Below are 25296 nucleotides of genomic sequence, written 5' to 3'. Positions count from 1 at the left end.
ATGCAAAATTGTTAGCATGTGGCTTCAATACACTAAGTTACCTATGTGATTTCCTGTAGCTCATAGTTTGGCTAGCTATAGTCCTACATGACAGTGCTCATTTGTAATACCAAGTACTAATCTGAGCTCTATCCCTGCCCACTGTCTGCAGAGCCACACAGACAGCATTCACAGCCACATTCAAAATATCAACTCTGTCTGTTAGAAGTGATCATAGACAGGCAGTGAGTGTGTTTGATTAGATATACTGTAGTTGTGTGTTCTTTATTCAGTGTAGACCTACCAGTATGTATATGTCTCTGCACACACATTAAATAGCTGATGTATGCTAAAAGCGTAAAATGAGCAAGCACTTGGTGACAGTGGCGAGAAAAAGCTGTCTCTTAACAGGCAGAAACCTCGAGTGGAACCGGACTCAATGGTGGGCGGCCATCTGCCTAGACTGGTTGCAAACTGTTTTATTCAGGACTCTCCACCAAATAAATGTGATTTGATTTGAATCGGTTTGTATTTTTTACACTAAAAACTTCTAAATGAACTCTCAAAACTGTTAAAAAACAGTCACATCCTGTGATGGATACTGAATACGAATACTGTATTAACATAAAAGTTTTCCACCAAACAAATTTTGAACATACTGAACCCTCATTTGGTTATCACTGAGCTGCCAGAGTTGAATTTGTCGCAGACTGGGGAGACTGGGACACGCCCAGTGACAGATTACCAGGAGGAGGTGTCATTCTCTTTGAGCTGCACATGCTTCTATTTATAACAGATAGCTGCAATAACTCAGAGAGGTGGTAGCGAGAGAGAGAGAGGGAGAGAGAGAGAGAGAGAGAGAGAGAGAGAGAGACATAGGGAGTCATATGACCTGCAGCTCATTCCAGAGATAGTGACAGACAGAGCACTCACTCCGTGCTCCCACCTATTATTACACCAGAGCGTGCAGAGGATGTGTCGCAACACCATCAGAGGACTCTGAAGAGATTTTTGGGATATTGCCTACAATTAATAAAGGACATCATAATATCTTACATTTGTCTAAACAGCTGAGTGACAATGCCAGAGGAGAAAGGTAATAATGACCTTTAATAACCTTTAATAAGCTATGTGTGGTGTGTTCACCTGCCAGGGAGAAAACAGGTTGTATCCAATGACTTGCTTGTATTAACCATGACTTACCTGTTATCATTCACCTGTCTTAAGTAGATTTTAATTACTCTTTTACCACAATAATAGATGCTGAACTATAATAATCCTGTCATTCAAAACCTCTAGGTGTGTTTGTGTGGGTTCACAGTGTGTAGTATGTGTGTCTATGTGAGTAGTACTTTACCTACAGCTAAACAGGCCTCCTATTATGTAAGCTCAGTCAGAAGCTTCTGTTTGAATATGGTGTGCGAATGTAAACGACAACAACAAGCCTGTGGTAGCAGGCTGAATGCTCAGGCTGCAGGTTGATATTCTGCCTGCCTGCAACATCCCTGGCAACAACCGTGTTGTCTTGGTCCCCTGCCTGCATCTCTTACACTGGGCTCTCAGCCATCTGGGCTGCTCACAAAGGGGTGAGGGCCAGTTACTGGAAGAAATCACTATGATAATCCTATGCTGATTTACAGTGTGTCTTTGATATTGCATAATAAGGTCATACTTTCTGTATGGCTATAGGAATCTAATGTTTCCACAAATGTTCCCATGATATTCCTGTGGAGACTGAGAGCAAAAAATAAACTTTGAAGTACAGGATTTTAGGGGTGTGTATATGTTTTTTTCGGGGCCAAATACCGATTATTAGTAATTCAGCAGACCGATAATTGGAACCGATATATGTTTCCAAGAGAAATATAAAATGTTCATCTCAAAGTTGAGAATAACCAGTGATGTAATGTAACAACTACAATTTGCTCAAGTACAATTTTGCAGTACTTTGCTTCTGTATTTATTTTTCAGTGCTGATCAGCCGTAACTTTCTGCATTAAATTGTCTACAAATGACAAGACGTTGTTATATACTTTGTTAAGTTGTCTTTGTACATTATCCAAATTGTTTCCAACAACGTTCAAACCCAAATTTTTCAATTTTGTTCAAGCTAACAGTGTGTCACAGTCAGTCACTGAACATAATGTGAATAATTACATTACCTCAAGTCACTTTTGGATTTAGAAAATCTAAATCACAGTCACAATTGTGACGCCGCTAAATCCAGCCTTGAAATATAATCTTACTCAACAGTTCATTCATTTTGTCTAGACAGTGATGGTCTGTCTTTTTTTTAAATAAATAAATATTATTAAATATTGTTAGTTGTCAGTTTTTTTTTTACTAGCTTAACAGAAGTAGGCAAGTCAGCTTGTGCCACGAATGTCTATGGCTAGTTCAGGCATTGCTGTAACAATAGCAAGGCAGGGAAGGCTGAACAGCGAGACAGTTTTAGACACCAAATATAACAGATAAAAAAGTTTAAATAAGTACATTGTGAATATGCTGTGATTTAAGTCTGTACTGCCTGGAGCTGTAGTGTTGTATGCCAGCAGGTTAACTGTTGTCAGGCTTTGTTGAAATCATGAAGGGTTCAGTTGTTCATAGCAAGTGGTGTAGCAGGTAAGCTACTCATTTATCTTAGGATACAAAATCCCATGTTTTGCTTTTTCTAAAAGGCAAAGGAAAGAAAACCCTATTGAGAAGAGGGGGTGAGTTTCTGTGAAGAGTCACAGAAGCTCGCCAAGTAGTATCAGGATGTAGGGTCTCCATTACTAGCCGAGGTGAAGCAAACTTTATTTTAACTTTTTTATTATTAGGTACCTTTACAATACATTGTCTTTCGTTGTAGCATAAAAGTTCAATACATGTGGCTACCTCAAAACTAAGTTTAAGTACTTGAGTAAATATACTTTACACTGTTGACCCCTATACAGTTGCTTGTTAAAAGTAGCCTCACTGTTGGTCCTCATAAACCCGCCACAAATATTTCCTCTCCTCTCCAGCATCTTGTCCTAAACAGTCTTGTTAAAGCCGATCCAGTGTTAAGTCTGTGTCTGTGTGTTAGCGTCTACATGTGAGGCCATGACTGAGCTTTGTATAGAGCTGAGAGGTGTGTTCGCTGCCATCACAATGTGACAAAGCTTGTAAATTTTGGCGGCGAGGGCATTCCAGCGACACACCCACACATGCACACACACACACACACACACACACACACAGGCCACGTGCTTCCATGCACAAACACACATACTGTGTATTGACATAATGGACAGAAACCTATGCCTTGATTTAATTAGTGTTTTGTTTTTTTTTCATCCAAGTATTCATGTTCAAATTCAATTAAAAATAAAACCAACAGCTAAATATTAAAATGTAAAAATTCTAAAAAATATACGTTACGCACTTACACATGCAGGCATACACAAAGGCATCAAAGTGTAGACATTGAGTCAATAGGAACATGCATATTGTTGGACACACACACAAACCACTTTAGGCTGCGTCTCAGTCCTAGCCAAGGACAGAGTATCCTGGGCGTGTGATGTAATGGCTGGCTGGTTGTCAGCAGTCACAGCGACGCCCGTCACTATTCTGGACCTGCCAGTAAACAAACCATCCCGGTGTGCGTCAGTTTACTAGGTTCCCCTGTTGACATGTTTTAAAGAAGTGAAATAAATGGGTATTTTATTCTATTTAGAATGGCAGGTTGAAATATCCAAGTAGCTACATACCTCAAGAAGTATCCTCAGGTGACCCTCAGCCCTGATTGACTTGTTGTGTTAAAACCCAAACCGGAGCCCATAATGTGTCATTCATCTCATAATGCTCTCTGACTTTCCTACAACAACCTGTACCTTTTTCATAACAAGTCACAGATATATGGTTACATTATTTAAAAAGTCTCAGTCATTTCTTTAAAAATGTGCTCATTGAGGAAATACTGCTTGTGTTGAGGATTATTGTCAGTTAGCGCTCTAGTGAGTATTTGGGGCAGCAGGACAGCATATTGGCAATGAGTCAAAACAAACTACAGTGTGTGTGTTAATGTTAATGATGTTTTTAATCATTTTTGGACAACAATGGAGCTCTATGGCACAAAGGAAGAATATGTACCAGGCAGAGGTGGGTAGAGTAGACTACAACTGTACTCAAGTAAAAGTAATGTTACTTTTCATACACAGTTACTCAAGTAGAAGTAAAATTAGTCATCTAAAATAAGATGACTGTGTTTCAGGCCACTTGATGAATGTTAACCTGACCCTGGTTTTAGCTCCGTTTAGGCCTCCGACAACACCTCACAAAAATGTCTTACTTCTTGCTGTTGCACTTCGTTCACCAGCTTGTTGCTGCTTTGTTTATCTGCAGTTTGCTGTTTGCCAGGTAGTGAAATAAATCTTGAGAAAATATCTGTCTTTTTAGCCTCTAAATGCTCCACTGTGCTCTAGTCTGTCTGATGTTTGGTGCTGGGCAGGTAGTGTACAGCAGCGTCTGATGATAATTCATCAATATTAGTACCTCCTTACCTCCATACAAGTTCCCCCACTTATAGTCATTTTACCCATTCTATATTACATTGATTTACTCTTTCTCAAGTAGCAGGTGAATTATCCAGCAGTCTGAGCTAATTGGGGCCACTCAGCTCTCACTTGGTGCACTACAGGGAATTAAATGTCCTGTAAATGTTGATAATGGTCTGTGTGTTTGAAACCGACTGTGTCTCTCCCTTCGTGCTCAACCTGTGCGGCATATGCCAGTGTTTCTGTACCAGCTCTGCTCAAACAGCTGACACAATGCTTTCTACAGTGTGGCTAAATTCATGAGTCATGGTGTTGCTCTCTGGGTGGAAATGAATGGCCTGCAAGCACACGCAGTTCCAATCCCTCACTGTCTTTTTACTCGAACTCTTTCGTTCCCTCATTCCCAGTCAGCTTCCTGCTCATGAGCAGTTATTAGATTAGCTTTACACACACAGTACATTTATATTAACCTGACACGCCAGATTTGTTTCACAGAAGGGTTTGTTTCACAAATCCATCTGGGAAGGAGCCGCTAGAAACTGTTTGGAAAAGGGCAGGTCGTTAGCGAAAAATACTTGGAAGATGATTGGAGGATCCATCTGTCACCATCTATCACAGGCTTACTTCAACCAATCAGATCAACAGTTGAAGAGCTCTACCAGCCAGTCGGGAGAAAAGCAAAAACATCTTTTGCATGCTCTTTGTTCATCTTGTCATGACGAAATGTTGTCCAGTTCTGATAAAACTGCTGCTCAGCTAAGCTTCGGGGCCTGCCATTGTTTACAAGCTACCAGTCGCTTCTCACTGTCGTCACATCTGAACCACACCCCGGATCTAGGGAATTTGGAGAGCAGGTCGATGGCTTTGGCATCGTGTCATGTTCCTCAGGCCATTCCTGTGCAGTCTTTATTGTCCTTCTGGGGGGCCACTACCATCAAGGGATGGGTGATTCGTGTCAAGTGGCATCCACATGAATGCCGGAACCCAAAGTTTAAAAAAATCATCAATGTTATTCACTTCATCAAACTCCCATAGGTATCATCAAACTTCCCAAGGTACACTACAAGTATGGGTAACTGGGCCAGGGATTAGCTCCCATTCAGCCGTCCAGTTCATCTCATAGGTGTTGGATGGATTTGAGGTCTGGGATATCCAGTGCAATCCAGTCAAGACAAGCAACTGGGAAAACCATTTTCTTGTGGACCTAGCTTTCAACATGGGGGCACTTTCATGTTGGAACAAGAAAGGGCCTGCCCCAAACTTCCCACCAAACCATGAAAAACAGCCCCAAACTGGGAGTATACAAAGTATTTGAACATTATACAGTGTAGGATCCTATTGGAGTTTTGACATAGCTTAGATGCAGATTCATTTCCCTAACTAGCTGAAATCAAAACAGGAATTAAACTGTACTCATGCTGATTGGACCTCGGAGTGTTTTTACTTGAGGCAGCTACACGGAAATGTTCTAATACAGCCAGCTGCAGTAAGGCATGGGATCATATCTGTAGGCTGTGGTTGTCATCCACATGGAAGAAGTAATCACAGAGTCATCCGTCACAGGAATGGCAGAAATAGAAATAGTATATTTTCATACAAAGACCAACATTCATGGGTAGCAGTAGCATCAGCAACATTAATGTATCCAATACATCACTCAGTAAATGAGTTGACTTGGGTCATTTCCTACTCCTCTCTGCTTATATAGACGTGCCTTTGCCTTTGTAAGGGCTGAGCCAACAAGGGTGCACTGGTGTCATCTGCCAATGAAGTCAGGTCAGCCTTCTGTACTGCTTGATCTCAGGGTCAGAGGTCAAATGCTGTTCGGGTTAGGTTGCAAAGGTGACTGCACAGGTGGATGTCAGAGCTTCGTGGAGGCAGGAGGTATCATTACTCATAATATATAGTCTGTGTGTATAATGTATATGTTATTATATAAGTCATGTAACTCATCATAGCAACTAGAGATTTCTCAGTCATCTCTCTGTTTCTACTACAGGACTTCAGTTTATTAAGTGAACTTGGCCTATAGGCTCTGTTCATGTCTTTTTCTTGGCTTCACAAGCGAGTGAGATAATAGAGTGAGTTTTCTGTTGGAGCTACGGACAGGAAATTCTCAAGCAGTGAAGTAATGGCGATAGAAAGGTATTGCCAGGTGTCAGCAGGGTCTTAAAAAGTCTTCACATGTTGTTAATCATATTAGCAAGGCACAAGACCCTGAGAGGGTGTGAATATAGCCAATAAGTGATTGTTATGTCTTATATTTAGTTTAATAGGTCTTTAAAGTGTTGCATATTCTCTGTATGTTGGGTTACTGGGCTAAAAGTGGTCACACATTTGGTACTATAGTAATTTGAATTGAAAGGAGCCTTAAAACTTGAGTAAACCTGCAGACAATGTAAAAAGGAAGGCTATCTTATTACATTTTAGCTCTTGTGTTGTTGTGCTATAACTCATGTCAAAGACTGCTGTAGAATGGGTATTATATTTAATAGCATTTAGATAATACTGTATTGTCCCATATAGAATCATTATCCTAAGCAAATAACTTATTAAAGGGGAAGAAATTCAAATCAGAAGATTTTTTACAGGTTGATTGTCATGACTGAATAAACTAAATGCACTGAAATGAACTGTCCTCAAAGGACAACACAATTTTTTATATTTGTAGGACATTTGTAGCCACCTTTCTAGCTTCAGACTGTGTTCCAGGGACCTTATTCCCCGCTGAGGACAGATTGTTGATTCAGTTATGGAAATATATATATAATAATTATTTCTGAGTGTGTATAATGACCTTATAAATATTGTAAATATTGCCATTCTGAATTTCTTTTCCAAAACTGCATAGTGAACCTTTAAACAAACACTGTGTATTACCAGTATTTACTGATTTTCTATGAAATTAGAAATAACATTCATGTGCATTTTTTGCAGTATGTTTATCTGTTTACTCTTAAGAAAGTGAAAGTCCCCAAGGTCAACAGCTCGGCCGCTACAAAATGGTCCTGCTGTGGTAATGTGAGCATTTGATCCCCTGCCCACCCCTGCCGCCTCTGCAGATGGTTCACACCAGGAATGCTGCAGAGCACCATGGGATCCCCGTGAGTTTAGGGAACGCTCTATTTTTAGGAGGTGCAGGAGCATGGCTTCTTGAAAAGGCATTTGAGATATAACCGCTTGTGTGTTCCACTGTGAAGTGGCCTGCGGTTCCTTGTTACAAGTACTATATATGTAACTTAAAAGCCTTTTTGTGTTGAATCATGAACTAAGTTATTGCAAGAGAGACTAGGGTTGGGCAATGTCTGCCAGATTGACATATGACGATGTCTACAGTGAAACATCCTGATGGACGATGACAACGTCGTTTATGAATTTAAAGCAGCGTGTCCCCTCAGTGTTGTCTTAAGGCAGCAGTTGTGTATTAGTTTACCAATGTAGCCGCCACTGTTTCCCACCGTTGTTCTGACATGAATCTCCAACTGTCTCACCCTGCAGAGGAAACTATCACCCGCTACCACCAACATACATCGCTGTGTCAGGTTTAAAAGCGCCCTTGTCTCCTCACCGCATGTCTGTAACGTAAAGCTTAGCTAAGCTGGTTTAATGAGAAAATAATTAACGGGACATGGAGACATAAAGTTAGTGCACTGAGCAGTAACATACTTCTTTTCATTCCCTCTCCCCACATATCACAACAACAACTCCTGGCCTACAGCAACTCTGAGGGGACACGCCTCTTAATTGTGCTCTCTGGTGGGGACCCTTTAAATCACAATGTTACAATGGTCAGGGATTAGTAGTCCATGGCTGTCTGCTTTTTTCAGTGGGCTGTGAACAACACACTGAATGTGTACCTTGAATTAAGTAAGTGCATATATGGATGTGCATGTATGGGTTCTTCTTCCTGAGCATCAGAGAGTGATGTTATATACCTATACAGTATAGCCACATGCTTATGCAGTTGTATGTACCACATGTGCAGGTGATAAGCTGCAAACCTCCATCAATGGTCAGTGTATGTTCCCAGAGGCTTCCAGTGGTGTGACTGTATGCAGAGCAGCGATGTAGTGTAGCATTGCTCAGATAGTTGCCTGCCTGGCTGCGACCTTTGAGACGACGGCATCAGTAGTGGCCGTCAGCCAGTGAACAGACACCAGAGCGGCTGATTGATGATATGGACAACTGGGCCTGGAGTAGACAGCGCTCTAGGGGTAGAGAGGGATGGGAGGGGGTGGGATGTGCCACATGCTCCTGTGCACGGTAGCAAAGGGCATTTCAAGTAATTTCCATTATTGAGTAGTTGAACACTTGCAAAAAAACAAACAGAAAAGGTACCAAAATAAACAAAAGCTTAATCTCCAGTGACAATTTCATGATAAGCTGGCGAATCTACTCTGCCCTGGTGGCATCGCAACGGCTTGTCTTAACAAGGTGATGAAAGATTGCCCTTTATCTGCCGCTGCTGTTTTCTCTTGGTGCTTAATGCACAAATGGTTGACGATCAAGCTAGCAGTTATATGATACACAAGTTTAACATTCCATAGCTGGCACATTTATTGTGTTTACTTTGTAGATAAACTTGCAAAGATCACTTTAACTCCTGCTGGTCACCACTCTGCCTCTAAGGTTAGATAGAATGAAGATAATCATAGATAGCAGTTACATCACTGCATCCTATCCAAAGGATTTGAACTTTTAATATAGAACAGGGTACATTTTTATATTCGTCATATTAAAAAAATGTGATTACTTTTTACATTGAACAATTACTGACGTCCAACATGAGTACTCAACCCTAACCCTAACCCCAAAACTTTGTTCAGGTTTTATGAGCACAGGAATGTTAGGGAATTCAGGTCTGAACCTTTGACCCACTTTACTTTGAGTTGCTTGCGGGGTCAGAAATTAGTTAGTGCAAAATATGCCTATTGATGTGTGCGTTTTTGTATCCAGTTTTAAAATTGCTTTCTTCCTCAATGAGCTGCTGGTGACTTGAGGCAAAGTATGACCAGGTTATTCAAGTGCGATCAGGAAGATAAATTTGTACCAGTGTTACACAGAACATAAATGACTCTGCAGCCTGAAGCAGGGAAAACATGTTGGTACCATCATTGGACTTGTTAGGGACACAGCCGGGAAAATGGTACCATCCTTTATCCACAGTTCTGCCCTCAGACCAAGGGTCAAAACATACTTATAAAGGTAGAGGTTCCCTGGAATTTTGAAGTACCTGAAACAAGACGATGCAAATCATTGCCATGCCAACTGCTGAGACCACCCATGATTAATTTTGTAAGCAAACTGTATCAAATACAAGCAGCAAACTTCTCACCACTCTCCATTGACATATGATTGACCCGTATCACAGATCACTACTAGTGTCTTGGTAACTGGTAGCCAGGATGTCTGGAACAACTTGCTAGATTCTACATCTGGCCCTAAAGATCATCTCCTGTGTCCTCCTCATCCCCGCCCTCCTTTTCTATTTGCTGTTTGAAGAGGAAGTACAGACACTGGATCCCCCCCCAACAGGTGCAAGGGTGCAGCAATGCACTCTGGGTCGCATTAGGAGGCAGAACCCCTCCCAGCTCCCCTGTGACTACCAATCCCTGCTGCCAACCCTCCTCCCAACCCTTACCGCTCTTGGGCTGTCGTCTTTTCCAGATGGTTGCAATCATCTCAGCCTCAGACCATTTTTTACAAGGACTCAAGACTTTCCCCTCCTAAATTCTTGTCTTTATTGGTTAGCATGCCCGCATGTACACTCAACATGGGTAGCTTCAAAACAGACACACCTCTTACCACCAAAAGAATCTAGTCAACAGTGTCTAAATTTCTTGTTCTAGTCTTGATTCATTTTGGAATGTTCAAGTCAGAGATCAGATTTTAATCTGGACATATAGACTGAGTGAAAGCAGCTCTGTGAATTGTAACATCGTCCAAAGAAAGCTTTTTGAAGAGTTTCCTTTCTCTATGTTTTGATTATATTTGCTCACCCCAAGAATATTTACTATCACAGACTTTTGAAACTTTTTTGGTTATTATCCTTAAGAGATCTAAGGCTATGTGGCTTTATTTGTCTTGGACAAACAGACACACACTCTGCAAAGCTGGAAAATGTCTTTGTTGCTTCTGGTGGGTGAGAGGTCCTTGTAAAACTTGTTAAAGAATTTGTTGCTTCTGTAGAGACTGGAAAGACTGATGGCTGTTTTAACTCTCCTGTCATGTAGCCCCCAGGCAAGTAGGTCACAAATGGGCAAATTCTCAACTTGGATGTAATTTTGGATACTGTGGTGTTCCATTTACACTGAATTTATTTTGTAGCTTTGACTCGTACTACAGTTTTTCAAATCCATCTTTCTCGAGCCTGAAACAGAAACAGATATACTCATTAGTCCATGAGGAAGAGAAATGTTGTTGAATGAAGAATGCTTCATTTATAACTCTGTACATTACAATACCAGAAAGACCAAAGACTAGACCAGCATCACATCTCTGACAGGTAACCACTAACATGATGCCATAGTTTATAAAACACAGTCAAAAGCTTTGCTTTGTCACAAACCTCACAAGTACTTTCTTTTAATTAGTACCATGTGTTACATATATACATGTGCATTAAACAGCAAAGGAAGTATAACCTGGTGTAAACTAATTAAAGAAAGGAAAGCATAATCATAATGGTATTGTATGTGTGTATATAACTCACTTATCAAGAATAAATATAAAAGTGTTTGAACTGTTATCACTGCTTATAGGTTATCACATATTACATGAGCTTAAAGGTCCAGTTTGTAGGATTTAGGGGGATTTAGGACATGTCACATCGCCATGTTTGTACATGTTTTTCACATTTTTTTTGGGGGGGGGGTGTTCAGTTGGTTGCAGTCTGCAACCCCACTGTTAGATGAAACTAAATCCTACATGCTGGGTTAGGGTTATTTAATTATATTCTATTAAAAGAATCGTTCAGCATTTTTGGAAAATAGGCCTATTTGCTTTCTGCCCCAGAGTATGATCAGAAGATCAATATCAATATCCTATATTTGTGTTACTTACAGAGCTGGAGTCAGGAAATGGTTGGCCTAGCCTAGCATAAAACTGGAAGCAGGTGGAAACAGCTAGTGGGTCTCTTTATTTGTTTTTTAAGCAAGAGTGTTTCAAATTCAACTTAAAGGGTTGGAGTGAACCTCAAGTTCAACAGTCTTTCCATTCTAACTGAAAACTCTCTTTAACTTTATAGGGTGAAAAGTGTCAGGTTGGTTAAATGTTCTTTTCCTTGAAAAATATTGTAGCTTTAACCTAATCTAAATCAAAATATTGTGCCAATAAAACACCCAATAAACACCCAGTGAACTAAGCAAAGCTGAAACAGGGATAATGTCCACGAGAAAAAAAGTTTTTGGTGAGTTTCCAGAAAGCAGCTCTGTTTGGCTTACAGCTATTATCCCCACATTTACTTCCATCTCTGTCTCTTTCTCTAAATCAGTTCATTTGACAAACTCCTCTTTCCAAGCCCAATTATCAGTAACCATGGAGGCCTGATGAAACCGGTCTGACGACACAAATGTTTCCTGTGAACACAAAGGACCTTTTATTCTGCTGATGCCCCAGTCAGTATTGAAAGGCTGATCAGTTTTTGAACATATTCTGCCAGGGTTGTAATGAAAGGGGAAAGGGCCAGATATTCTGATGGATGTACTGTTAGGTTGGAGATGTGTTGCAAACGCCTCAGGGATGTTGCAAAGCTCTCATGTGCTTTTCATTGCTGGTGTTGACATAATTTTTCTTGGCACAAACCTTCCTTCCTGTGTGGCAAAAAGGAGAGTAACTGATTGGATGTAATGTTCCCACATCGGTGTTTATGTAGACTTTCTAGGCTTTCTACTTTATATGGCTTATCACATTGTGGGGCATAAACCTGTCAATGTACATTGTGGGGACTCACTTACCTTATGAGGACATATATGGTCCACACAACATAAATCATTCAATTTTAGAGTTAAGACTTGGTTTAAATTCAACATCAGGGTAAGGGTGGCATAACTTGTTTTTTTTTTGGTGTTTATGGTTGAGGAAATGTGTCTTAGGAATGATTTTAAGACACTGTGACGTCCTGTCAAATGATGGAAATACATTTTTGTCTTTGTGTGTGTGAGCCAAAGAAAAAACATTAGTTTTTCATATCCTTGTCTGATGTGACATCCTCCATGATGACTTGGATATTTTTGGATTAAAGCCATGTTTTATTGCAATAACTAAAGATGACACTCCAAAAAGCAAGACTCTGTGTTTATTAAAGTAAAAAGATGGTTCGAATACCAAAATTGGGACAAACATACTATGTAAAAATAAAGAGGTCAGTAACATCAGTTTTAAGGGGCAGAATGGATGTAGATTTTTTTTATTAAAGCTACATAGAAGTAGTATTTCATATTAGTACACATTTCTTATGTCTTATGTCATGTGTCTTCTCCATGTCTCTTTCTGTCACCAGTGTTTCAGCAGCAGGCTGTCCACAGCCCTCTGGAGCAGCAGAGGCAGAAGCAAAAGCAGGGAGGAGGTGGACCAATCCCCTGTCAGAACTGTGGGAAGCCCTGCAAAGGGGAGGCGCTCAGGGTCCAGAACAAACACTTCCACATCAAGTGCTTCGTCTGTAAAGGTATGTAACGGCCAGCTGTCAACTTTCACCTCTACACCGTCATCCAACAATCACAACTCTCACAGCCTCGGAAAAGACTCCAACAGAACTTTTTAAGGATGTGTAGAACAGACGAAAGTAATATTGACCTTTTGACAAATATATCTCAAACAAACTCTGCCAACCTATTGATGGTTGACATTCTGACCTACAGCTACTTTAAGAACAGCTAAGCCAGCCAACTACGATAGCTTGGAAAGCTATCGTGACTGACTAGTGCTATCATATCCCCAGTTGGCTAGCATGTTCATCATCTAAAGCGCACCGGCAGGGAATGCAAGTAGTCACTATGTTACCAAACATCACATATGTTGCGTGGATACATGAATGATCTTCTCTCTCCCACTTTTTGGTGTGATGATGATAATATTTTGCTATTTTAATTGAATGTTGTGACCAATATTGAATCCACATGTGTGTGTGTGTGTGTGTGTGTGTGTGTGTGTGTGTGTGTGTGTGTGTGTGTGTGTTTCTGGGTGGGTGACTGTAAGTGTTAGATACTTGAAAGATGAGTGTGTTCTTGGTGCGTGTGTGCTTGTGGGTGGGTGTGGGTGCTGGCTTTTTTTTCTTCTTTTCTTTCACATGTGACTGTATTTAATAGGAGTGTGTGTTTGCGCCCCTCCCAGCCCAGACCCTCAGCACAAGCCTCGTGTCAGGCCGCTGTTGTTGTCAACAGACACTCCAGTTGCTAGGCTACCAGCGGGGTCGCTACAATGTCGGCAGCTTCCTGGAGTTTATCGCCTTTTTTACTTACGCTGACCAGCAGACTCCCTGTCTGTACACTCCCTGTCAACCCACTTCCCTCACCTCCTCCTCCTGCTCCTCCTCCTCCTCCTCCTCCTCCTATGTCTTTAACTCCGTGAACAAGGAAGCAGAAGGAACAGGGTGTGAACACATGATGATGACATAAGTCAACTGCAATTAATGATCAGCTTGTTTGAGCATTAACTTAAAGTATCTTTCCATTTTATTGCAACTCAAACCTTTTTTTCATAGTTTTGGCCATCATCCCTATCCATAATAACAACATTGCATTTTCACAAATTTAATAATGAAGATTTGAGAATGTGGTTAAAAGTCCAATGGGGTAAAACAAGATCAAGTTAAGGCCAAAGTTGTAATAAACTGGAATGATCCTTTAGCTGTACTAGCTTCTTAGATGATCAGCTACTTTTAATTCTTGGAGAGAAAGGTAACAAGATTTCGCTTCGTTGACCAGCTAATGTACAATTTTTAGATAGTTAGTGGCCTTAAACTTCAAAATATGACACTCTACCTACCTCTCTAGCATTGTATGCTATGTCTGGTTGAAGCTTCCTCACAAACACATTCACATATTATGACACATTATGATGTTTGGCCTGTTATTAACATCAAACAATCATGATTTGTTTCATATTTAGGCACAAAAAATACTGAGGGTTAGGAAAAGATCATACTCTGGGTTACAGTAACTACATTCTGTCCCGTAAACTTACAGTAACTCAAGTAAGTCACTTAAGTGATGTAAATCACTCCAAGTAACGTAAATAACATGAGTACACATATACGTTAACTTACATAACAAGGTTCAGTGTATAACCCATCCAGCCACCGCATAAACTTTTCTGACTCCTTATACTACTGCATGAAAAGTGGGGCTTTAAAAAGTGATGCTGTAGGGGTAACTACAGCATCAAACTTAGAAACTTAGGGTCACTGATCAGACTGCTGTATTTGATGCATTGGGAGTGAGAACAGACTGGTTGTGACAACACTGTGACTATGGTCTAGTCAGGTTTATGCACAAAAATCTCTTGGTTAGGGCTAGGAAAACATCATCCAGATGTGGACTGACAGGGATCTAAAAGTCAGGGATGGAAATGAAATCAACCATAGCAGGCTGAATGGGATTCAGATTGCTCTGTCTGTAACTCAAACCTGAACATCAAAGTGAAGACATGTGCATCTGCAGACATCTCTCTTCAAGTCAGCAGCCAAGGTCAACACAGTATGGTGTTCACATTTAAGTTAATGTTTTCTTTTTGCACATCTTTATGGATGTCAGTTAATAGTAAATCAAATGAAATATCTTCCCTTTTACTCTTTGATTTACAGACCATAAACACACTGTCACGGTCTGACCCACTGCTCTCCATTAGAGATGTCAAGATTAACCTGGAAGACAATTGAGCCCATGACCCCTGGCTATATTATTTTATTGGCTCCAATTATAACCAGCCTTGGTGTTAGCCAGCAGACTAACGGAGCCAGATCTGAAGTGAAGAACCGTCAACACTCAGCTAGGCATGTGTAATTAACACCAAGCTGCATTAATGTGTGCTAATGTTAGCCTCTTTAGCATTGGCCTGGTATCAAGATAGCTCTGGGCTGCTAATAGTAAACACAGCCTCCCTGGCCACATGGCTGGATTAACCTACTGCAGGGCCCGGGGTCCAAATGAGTATAATTGAATATGTTATGAGTATAATTGAATATGTAAATTAATCCAGTGACTAATTTATAATAGCTTTGTGGCACATGCTAATGATATACTTTGACGTATTCGGCTAACATTTCAAATAGAAAATAACTTACAATTCAACACATAATCAAAGAAATCTTATTAAATATCTAAATTAATGTGAAACAATTAATCATCAACGATGACTTTTGCCCAGTTGTATCATCCAATGTAATGGTAGCACTGCATTCACAGTTAAAAGATTTAAAGATAATAGTAATAGAATAATAAAAATCCCAATTTTACTGTTAGAGCTCCTTCCTGCCTTTATATCCTTCATCCCTTTTTGTTTAGTTCACTTGTTCCTTCTTTACCTCTTCATTTCACCCCTTTCTTTCTCTCCCTCTGTTTAAGTCTCATTAAATAATTTTCAAAAAGTTGAATAAGCTGTGCTCTAAACCCGACATCAGCTAGGGAAAGGGATTTCGGGTGACTATCCGGCCATCACATACATGTTTGCCTGTGGATCTCAGCTAGCAGAGCAGCTTTATATCTATAAACCAGTTTGCAGGTTTAATGTTAAAACAGGAATTTAAAAAGTAAAGAGCAAGCCGGTGAGATTTTTCCCAATCAGGCAATCTATAAAGTATAAGTAAAATATTCATTGGCCATTAATAGAGACATTTCTTACAACCAATAAACCCTTCATAAAGCTAATTATAAAGTGGTACGCCTCATATTTATGCATGTTAATATTTACTTTTTTTTGTTTTGTTGAATATTTTTTGAAACAACAATCTCACCACCATTTAGTAGTTGTTGTGGAACTTTCACTCATATCACATGGTCTTCAAGGAATTTTTGTTTTGAACATTTTTTGAAACAGTGTTATTGCTTCATGTTTAACTTACTGTTACACCGCTGCCCACATGTGATGTGCTAAAAAAAATCCCACATTGCGGCTGTAAACTTTGGAGCATTTGATGAGCACTAATTGCTGTTTTCACAGTAGCTGCTGTCAACAGCAGGCTGTGAGCTTAAGAAAGTGTGTTTTATTTAGATACCAACTGTGGCTGCCTCTGTATCCTGTTGTGTCTGCTGTTCAGGCGCCTTTAAGCTGACACTGAGACACCATCAATAGCAGAGAGCTGCACACAGCTGCACAACGACCTGGCAAAACAGCTCAGACTCACTTCTCACCCTAATCTGTTTTTGCTTACATGAAGGGCCGTCACATCATCCAAATAGAATGAAGCGGGGAATACTCAAATGTGAAAATATGTGGTCACACCCTGATGTCGAAAAAGACTGCCTGAAACCAGACGTATGTAGAGTTTAAGAGTTGGAATGGTGACAGAGTAATTTCTTTTAGATTCACTCTCCAAACACAGGAATGGTATATTTTATTGCACTCCACTTGCCTCCCCATAAAGTTGAAAACAGTTTTATTCATGAAATCGGCATAGTCTGCCAAGATGGGCTGCTTCTCATTGCCTCCATACACGTCATTTTGGAAAAAAACACAAAGCAGTTTTATATAAAAGCTTATAAGATACAAGCTCAAATATACAGTTAATCTCTTGCCTTGAGTTGGTGGATGTTACTCAAGATCTTAGGATGCCGGACTTTGACTCGGCCAAATTCCTGATTTCTGATATCACATAAAAAGGAAATTCCTGCGTATTCAACAAACAGAGCTGGTTTAGGTGTGATTCTCTAGTTCCTCAAAGGACGCTGAGTGGTTAAACTCTTGTGTGTTCGGCCACAAGCACATAGCTCCGAACCCTGGCAAGATGGATTTTGCGAGATGCTAATCGAGCTGCCTCGCAAGGTAAGATTTGGGTAACTGTATTGGCTGAATGAAGACCCTGAGATGTGGGTGAAAGTTCAGAAAAACTAGAAAATGGATCTTCAAACTTAGATTCTGTAGCACGTGATTTTTGGTAAAACATGCATTCTTTTAAAAGAAAGCATTAACAGAACTCATCCATTGAATACAATCAACCTCTTGGAAAAATGGTAATTGATATATTTTGTTAAATGTTTCAATGCCCCATTGTACAACATACACAATACCATATGACACATTAGGCTCCAAAATATCATCAGGGCCAGTGAATTCCCAGAGTCCCAACTTTGATCAACTGAGCTTGATCTTTTAACAGGAGCATTATCAAATTATTGTTGATGAAGCAAAGTCAACTCAAGGTCCACTTTATCTCTAGTTCACACTGTACGACCCTATTGCCAAATACCAACTTCGATATTCGATGAACCTGCCAGAACCTGGATTACACTCAGTTATGTCAAATGCCAGTGTGCTTAAAATTCTTACTTTTAACTTTAGCAGCACGTGGCAGCGACAGTGACTTACATGTCTGTGATGGAACGCGAACTGCGATTTCCTAATTGAAAGTCATACCTCAACCCGTCGTCCACCACCCCAACCTTCACATCCTTACAGTCTGCCTCGCCACAGAAAGGATGTGTCCTTTAACTGCTTCGTCCTTGCATTGCCACTATGATTGTAGTAGATACTTGGGGTAGTGGGGATTGTCTTTATAAGATAGTTAGCACAGACTCAGAAGTGACAGAACTTCACTTTTATGCCAACACTTTTTTTAGGCCAAAAGTCACGAGTGCTCCAATGATCAAAAGCTGGAAAATGTGCTGTTCCGTGACAACTGAGCAAATTCAATCTGCTAATGAAGGCAGTGTGATGTGGTTGAAAGCGACGGAACAAGTCAGGAAGTGGATCTTGTTTTGTCAGCTACTGCTTTCACTCTCCAGAATATTGTTGCTTTCTCTTAGAGGAATGCAGACAATTACTGCAAAGATTATAATTGTAAAACTGACAGCTGTTACTCTATTTCATACAGTCGGTCTTCCTTTGAGGTATGACTGATTTATGGATTGCTTTGTTTTTCTACAATGACCCAGCCTGAGTGTGTTTCTTCCTGGAAGTCAGCTTGGTAAACAGACGCTGCTGGCCACATGTTGAAGTCCTGATGGTGTTATAATAGCAGATGGTTGTGATGTTCTCAGTAGGGTGTTGGCTTTTGGATTTGTCTCCTTCTTGGAAGACGGATGACTAGAACAGAGCCATGGGGAGTGTATGTGTGTGTGTTTGTGTTCGTCATTGGGCCAGGAGTGCTGACCTCACACACGTGTGGGGGGGAAAGGAAAGCATGCAACCTCACTAAAACGGAGTTGAATGGCAATCTTTACATACATGCCATACTGTGCAAATGATACACATGGATAATTACAGTTTATTTCATTTTAAAATGTTTATGGAATTAACAGGTGTGGTTGTGGTGAGTCGAATTGCAACAACTTGAAAAATGCAACGCATCCTCCTACCTAAATGACTGAATAGGTCGCTTGCCCATGACCCTTAAAACGACATATATCATCATTTTCTAACAGCAGGTCTAGTGCACTGACGCGTAAAAGTGGACTGGACCATCATTGTACACTAAAACTATTAATTTTATTGACCCTTTGACCTAAAGAGCTTGCCTTACTGATGGGCAGATACCATTTCCCTTTGTAATGAATCTAACCACCACAATGTCAAAGAAAAATTGTGACTTATTAGGAAGTGTAAGCCTACTTTTTGCTGCGCTCATTTTTGGGCTAGTTAAATAGACTAGCTAGCTAAACTGTCAGCCTGTCTCAGTCTAGTCAGTAATGAAAATGCACACATATAAATGAACAACATAAATCCTCAACAACATTCACTTTTTGTTAAAAAATCCTCATTTGAAAGTCAACAATAAGTGTGTTATGAGATATAGTGTAGTCCAGTGGTTCAGACAATGGACAGACCTCCCCTTCTTATTGCCTCATTAGATGTCTGCTTGCAATTGAGCCCAATCAACCTGTCATCAGTATGAACCTTGAATTTTTTTTCTTCTCACATTTACAGTCCCATTACTGGTCAGATCAATACCAGCAGGCTGAAGACTGTATACTCAAGGTCGTGGAATAGACAAGTTAATAACAAGTCCCTGTTCACCGCCCCCCATCCAACCACACACATACAGCCACACGCTCACATTTATGATGAGTCATTGTAAAACATGAGGTGCAGTCAAGGTCCCACATTCATAGCAGGGAGCACATAGCCCATGTATATTTAACCCTGTTCACGCTCACACACATGCACAGTGGGAGTCATTGTGAAACACGAGGTAGAGTCAAGGTCACACTCATGTAAGGACATAGCACACAAATATGTTATATGACACCATATCATACCGTGGCTGTAATGTCTCTAGAGGTGTATTGTGTTAGAAAGATACATTTTCCGTATCTGTCTTTTGCACACACACACACACACACACACTCACACACTCACACACTGGACATGCTCTCTCAGATGTGCCTTTATATTTTAATTCTCCAAAGCAAGGCCTGCTGAATTGGATTAGGCCACATTACATTTATCTTACATGACATGCAAATTCAATTCATTTGTAGTGTGCCGTATCCTGTATTATCCTCCTCAGTGGAGGGCGTGACTGAGCGGCCTGCACACACACACGCACACACACACACACACAGAATGCATAAATAAGCATATCTGTGCATGCTACCATGTGGAAGAAAGTTGCTAACAAGCTCGGAGGAAATATATAAAGGTAATACCAAACAATTCTGTGCTAAAACCAGTCTAACTTTTGTATACAGTATGACTGATAAAGGAGACCGCTCTGTGAGGCAAAAAGATAAGAAAAAAACTGAATACAGCAATATGAACCCTATCTTGGCAGAACTCAGATCACAGATTAATGAGGCGCACTAATGGTCTCCAGCAACACCTTGGTTTTGCTTTGGTCAACACCTGCTCTTGAGAAATATATGTGGCTCTTTAGCTGCTAAATGCTACCTTTGTCTGTTTGTCGTTTGGTGCTCTGTAGATAGTGTACAGCGCCTAAGTGCTTAATTGGCTACCTTCAGCGGCTAGAAAAACTTTAATTAGTGTGATAAGACTGAACCAAAACAATAAAAATTGCAGCTGTAAAAGCAAAACTGGTCAAAGATGCTAAAACACTAGAGTTGAGGGGAACTGCAGAGATGAGTCACAACTATGTAGCTCCTGTTTTGCAAATGACCCATTTAATTATTTTCATAAACATAGGCTGGTAATTTTTATTAATTGTTACTGTAGCTTTAAATCAGAAATTAACCTAATAAAAAAAGGAACAAATTAGAAATCTGACTGGCCATATAATGCGAGCTTTCCGTTCCTGTCAGCTGCCGATCCTTGGTGCTAGGCACACATTATGGTTGCTACCAAAAGCATTTAGTTTTGATTCTCGGCTCTAGTTTCAACCCGATTAGTTGCAGCATGTCCAAGCCACTGAATCCAATCCTCTTTTCTCCCTAGACTTTGTTTTTACACGAGTAAAACAGATGCGCAATAATTTATTTACAAATCACAACAGGACACATTTGTTGCACATCATTCCACTCAAGCATGTAACTTCCTCACTTACTCAACATGCTGAACTCATGGAAAAGAAGAACAGACTTGGCTCTGAGATCCTCAAGAGCAGAGGAAGTGGATTCAACAGAGCATTGAATTCCTCCGAGAACCTCTGCGTACATTATGTAAGTGGCTTCACAGTGCATGAGATAAGCTTAAGAGATGGAAGTAATTTGACTTTCAACTTTGAAGTGCACCCTGCACCTTTCAACTGCAGCGCAACCTTTATACTCACATTGGCAGCGTGAGAAGCACTAGTCTTGTCGGCACTGTTATTGTTTGGATTAGAGTTTATTTTTTCAGTGTTTTCCTGCCTCTGAAGTTCAGATCATCTCACAGACTTACAGATATTACAGAAAGTCATTAAATATAATGATCTCAAAGAACCACCCAAACTCATACTGATGTATTCATACACACACTCTGTCACCACACACCTGTAGTTCAAAAGGTCAAACCCCGGAGGTTTTATCTTGCTGCAGGCGCGCAGCTCGACACATTCTGTTCTCCTTAGCTGAGTCTCAGGACAGAACGACTAATTAACTGCATTATGATCTCATCCACCGACGGCCCAAGTGTGGGCTGAACACACACACACCCTCGGTTGTCATGGGAATGGAATGATTTTAAAATGATGAAATTGCTGCTTGAACATAACATTTAGTTGAGTTTTGAGCAGAGTTCAAGGCTGATTCTGATACTTTTGTATTTGTTTTGTATGGCGAACATGGATATTGTTTCTGTACTTTCTCCATGTCTTTGCTCTCACTGTCAGTATTATGTCATGGTGAGGGTGGAGAGCCTTTACGACACCAAAACTTTCCACTAGAACTAAAAAAGACGGAATTGTTAAATTATCTTTTCTGGAGAATGTCATGTATCGTTTCCTTTGGCTGCAGTCTGTTGTTGAACTATTTCTGTGAGAGCAAAGCAAAGTGAACTTCAGTCCCCACTCAATTAAACCCGATTTACTGACTCCCACATCCAGCTCTGCTTAATTTCTTCAACCTCTGCCTGCCTTTGAACAGTTCCCACATAAATGAAGGATTCAGGAAAGACGGATAGGAGAGATGAGAGCAACAAGAAAGGGATGAGTGGAAGACAGCTTTGATTGTTTCCATTAGTGATGATGGACATAACTGAAAGAGCATCTTCTGCCTCCCTCCCATTTATGTAATGCACTCAGACGCACACCTCTGTAGTACCATGTTTTGCAGTGCAGATGGAAGGAATAATAGAAAATAGTTGGGTTTTCTGTCACCTTTTAAAGGATGTAATGCCTTCTGGTAGTGTTAGCTCGATAAATGATAAGTGAGCTCCCACTTGAGCTCATATGGACTCAGCTGCCTAGCTGCTTAAGCAAACTAAGTTACTGTATGATAAAGTAAGAAGAGGAGTCTATGTGCTAACTGGCAGTGCAGGTATAAATATACAGGGATTGAAAGACGAGCTAATGGGAAGCTGCGTCTGGGTGAGGATTTCTGTCTCCATCTCTTCCGTTTCTCTGTATCTCTTACCGTGGAGCATAGCTGTTTTTATTCCAAGGCAAGTCTCAAGTCATTTGCAAGAAGTCTGAGTCGAGTCTCAAGTTTGTCAGATCAAGAGTTTAAGTCAAGTCTTGAGTCTGTCAAAAAAAAATCTCAAGTCATTCAAACAATAAGAAGTCTAAGTGAAAATTCAAGTTGTTCAAGATCAGTCCAAGTCAGGTATCAGGTCAGTCAGAAACATCTCAAGTCAGTCAAGACAGGTTCAAGTGAAGTCTTGTGTCTCTGTGATCAAGTCTCAAGTTAGGTTTAAAAGTTTTTTGAGTTCAAGTGAAGTCTCAAGTCTGTCAGATCAAGAATCAAGTCATGACTTGAGTCATTGAAGACAAATCGAGTCTTAAATTGTCAAAATAAGTCTCAAGTCATTCGAGACAGTTACAAGTCCATTCCCAAGTCTGTCAGTGCAAATCTCAAGTCATGTTTCAGATCTGTCGGAGCCAGTCTCAAGTCATATAAAGCAAGTCCAAGTCATGTCTTAAGTGACTCTATACAAGGCAAAGTTTCAAGTCATTCAAGACAACTACAAGTCTGCTCTCATGTTTGTCAGAGCAAGTCTCAGGTCCAGTTTCAAGGCTGTCAGGAGAAGTCTCAAGTCATGTCTCAACTCAAGTTCAAGTACAAGTCAATTCCCAAATTGGTTGAATGTCAAGGTATCAAGGGTCCCAAGTGAAATTTCAAGTCCTTCAAGATAAGTCAAAACCAATTATCTTTCAGGCACATCTCAAGCCATTCAAGTCATGTCTCAAGTCTGTCAAAGTAAGTCTCAAGTCACTGAAGACAATTCTCAAATCTCTGATCTCAAATCTCAACTCATTCTAGACAAGTACAAGTCTATTCTCAACTGGCTCCACTGGTAGCGCTCTCCTACTGTTGATCTGATGGGTTGAAGTGAGCCCTTGATAAACTATAATAGAGAGATGATTCGTCCAATCACCTGCAAAATATTTTTTGAAAGCAAACAGTTTCTAGTGGCGAAGCACTTGTTTTTGTTTAATTTAATCGAGGCCAGGTCTCATGCCTGTGGCTGTGCTATATAGGCTGGTTGAATTACACATTTGTTTAAACTTGATCAAGAGTTATTCTAGTCTAGTAGCCAGTGTTACCAAAAGAGCTCCATGCTTAGCCAGAACTGTTTTTTTATGGCTATTTCGCTTAACAAATGGTTCTATAAACAACTACACTTGTGAAAGTTATTGGGCTCTAACTGTGCTTTTAGACTCAAAAGCTTCCTGAATATAACCTTTTATATTGTTGACAAAAGAACACTTAGGGATCCTCTTTTTCATGGTGTCCTTATGTATGTTAACCATCCATCCATCCATCCATCCATCCATCCATCCATCCATCCATCCATCCATCCATCCATCTTTCCAATCTACTGTTATTCACATCATCGGCCCAGAGCATTATCTCATTCTAGACAGGTTGCCAGACATCTGAACCGGATGTAAGGGAGCCGGTAGCAGCCGCTGGAAAGTATGCCGTCCACTTCCTGATAAACATTCCTGCCCGTATTGTTGTGGTTGTTTTATTAGCATGCTGTAACCCCTGTGAGGGCTTGATAAAAAAGTGTAATGGTTCAAATACTGAAGGAAACATGATGATCAAAGTTTTTACAAGCGGATAAAATGGTGAGAGAGTTGCATTGTTACGCAACTAGGAGGAAAAAGTTGAGGTTTCTATTTAGCGTATGGAAATTTAGACAAGCACTGTAAAAGTTCAGTGTACTTTTTTCCAGTGGACGACATTTAGCAGTTGTGCAACATCACAGTGAGAAAATGAAATGCTACAAAACCACCACAACTCAGCACCAACCTCAGGATTTGTGCTTCCTAACAGATTTACTACTGTTGTATGTTCTTTAAATAGAACTCAAACAAGGACATCCATCAACAAAGTGCAACTATTATAGGTTTTTGATAACATAGTGAAACTAGTTCTCTGCATTTTAATCCATCGAGGAGGAGCAGTGGGCTGCCAACGTATGTATACATGTGGGGAAACCGGAGTACCTGGATGAAACCCTCGCAAGTGTGGTAGGAACATGCAAACTTCACACAGAAACGCCCTAGCGCTATATGAATGCAAGTGCAAGTTCATTTTTATGTTTTGCATTCTCAGAATAATAGCATTTGCAGCAACACCAAAAGCTGTGACTCCAAGCTCATGAAGGCCTATAAGGTACTTGAAGTTGCAAAATGAAGTAAGCTTTATTACCAAGAGCACTGCAGCCTAGCACTACAGGAGCTACAACCAAATTGTCAGAATTATGATGAACAGTGCCTCAAGCAGGGCTTTACTTGGCCTGGCTCAAGTGAATAACTGCGGCAGCATAATTTGTATAGACGTGCTTGCTAATGATTAAGCAAGGTGAACCTGAAGGCAGCTCAGGCCTCATAACAAGTTGCACCACACATGACAAAGACAGGAAAAAACCCCTACGAGTGTGGAGACATTCACATAGACATAAATGACAGCAACAGTGTAATGGTTTTTGGAGGGTGATGGGGCATTGGGTAAAAATGCTAGTGTTAGCATTAGCTCAAAGCACTGCTATGCAGTAGTAGAGCTGCTGGCCTAGATGTGGCATGGTACATGTGGTATATGTAGTT

The 25296-nt window shown here is 40.4% G+C and overlaps 1 protein-coding gene across 1 annotated transcript in view; it reads left to right on the top strand.

Moving 5' to 3' along the window:
- The first annotated feature begins 964 nt into the window (after positions 1-964).
- The window catches only part of ablim2 (actin binding LIM protein family, member 2), a 74024-nt gene continuing 49692 nt past the window's right edge, over positions 965-25296 (top strand). Inside the window, exons 1-2 of the mRNA XM_073475269.1 lie at positions 965-1075; positions 13000-13164. Coding sequence (XP_073331370.1) covers positions 1060-1075; positions 13000-13164 — 181 coding nt within the window. The 5' untranslated portion in view covers positions 965-1059. The remainder of the gene's footprint in view (positions 1076-12999; positions 13165-25296) is intronic.

This window comes from Pagrus major, chromosome 10 (assembly GCF_040436345.1).
Source record: "Pagrus major chromosome 10, Pma_NU_1.0".
Taxonomy (NCBI): Eukaryota; Metazoa; Chordata; class Actinopteri; order Spariformes; family Sparidae; genus Pagrus; species Pagrus major.
Note: the sequence above shows the minus strand (reverse complement) of the source record. Positions and strands in the feature narration are given on the sequence as shown.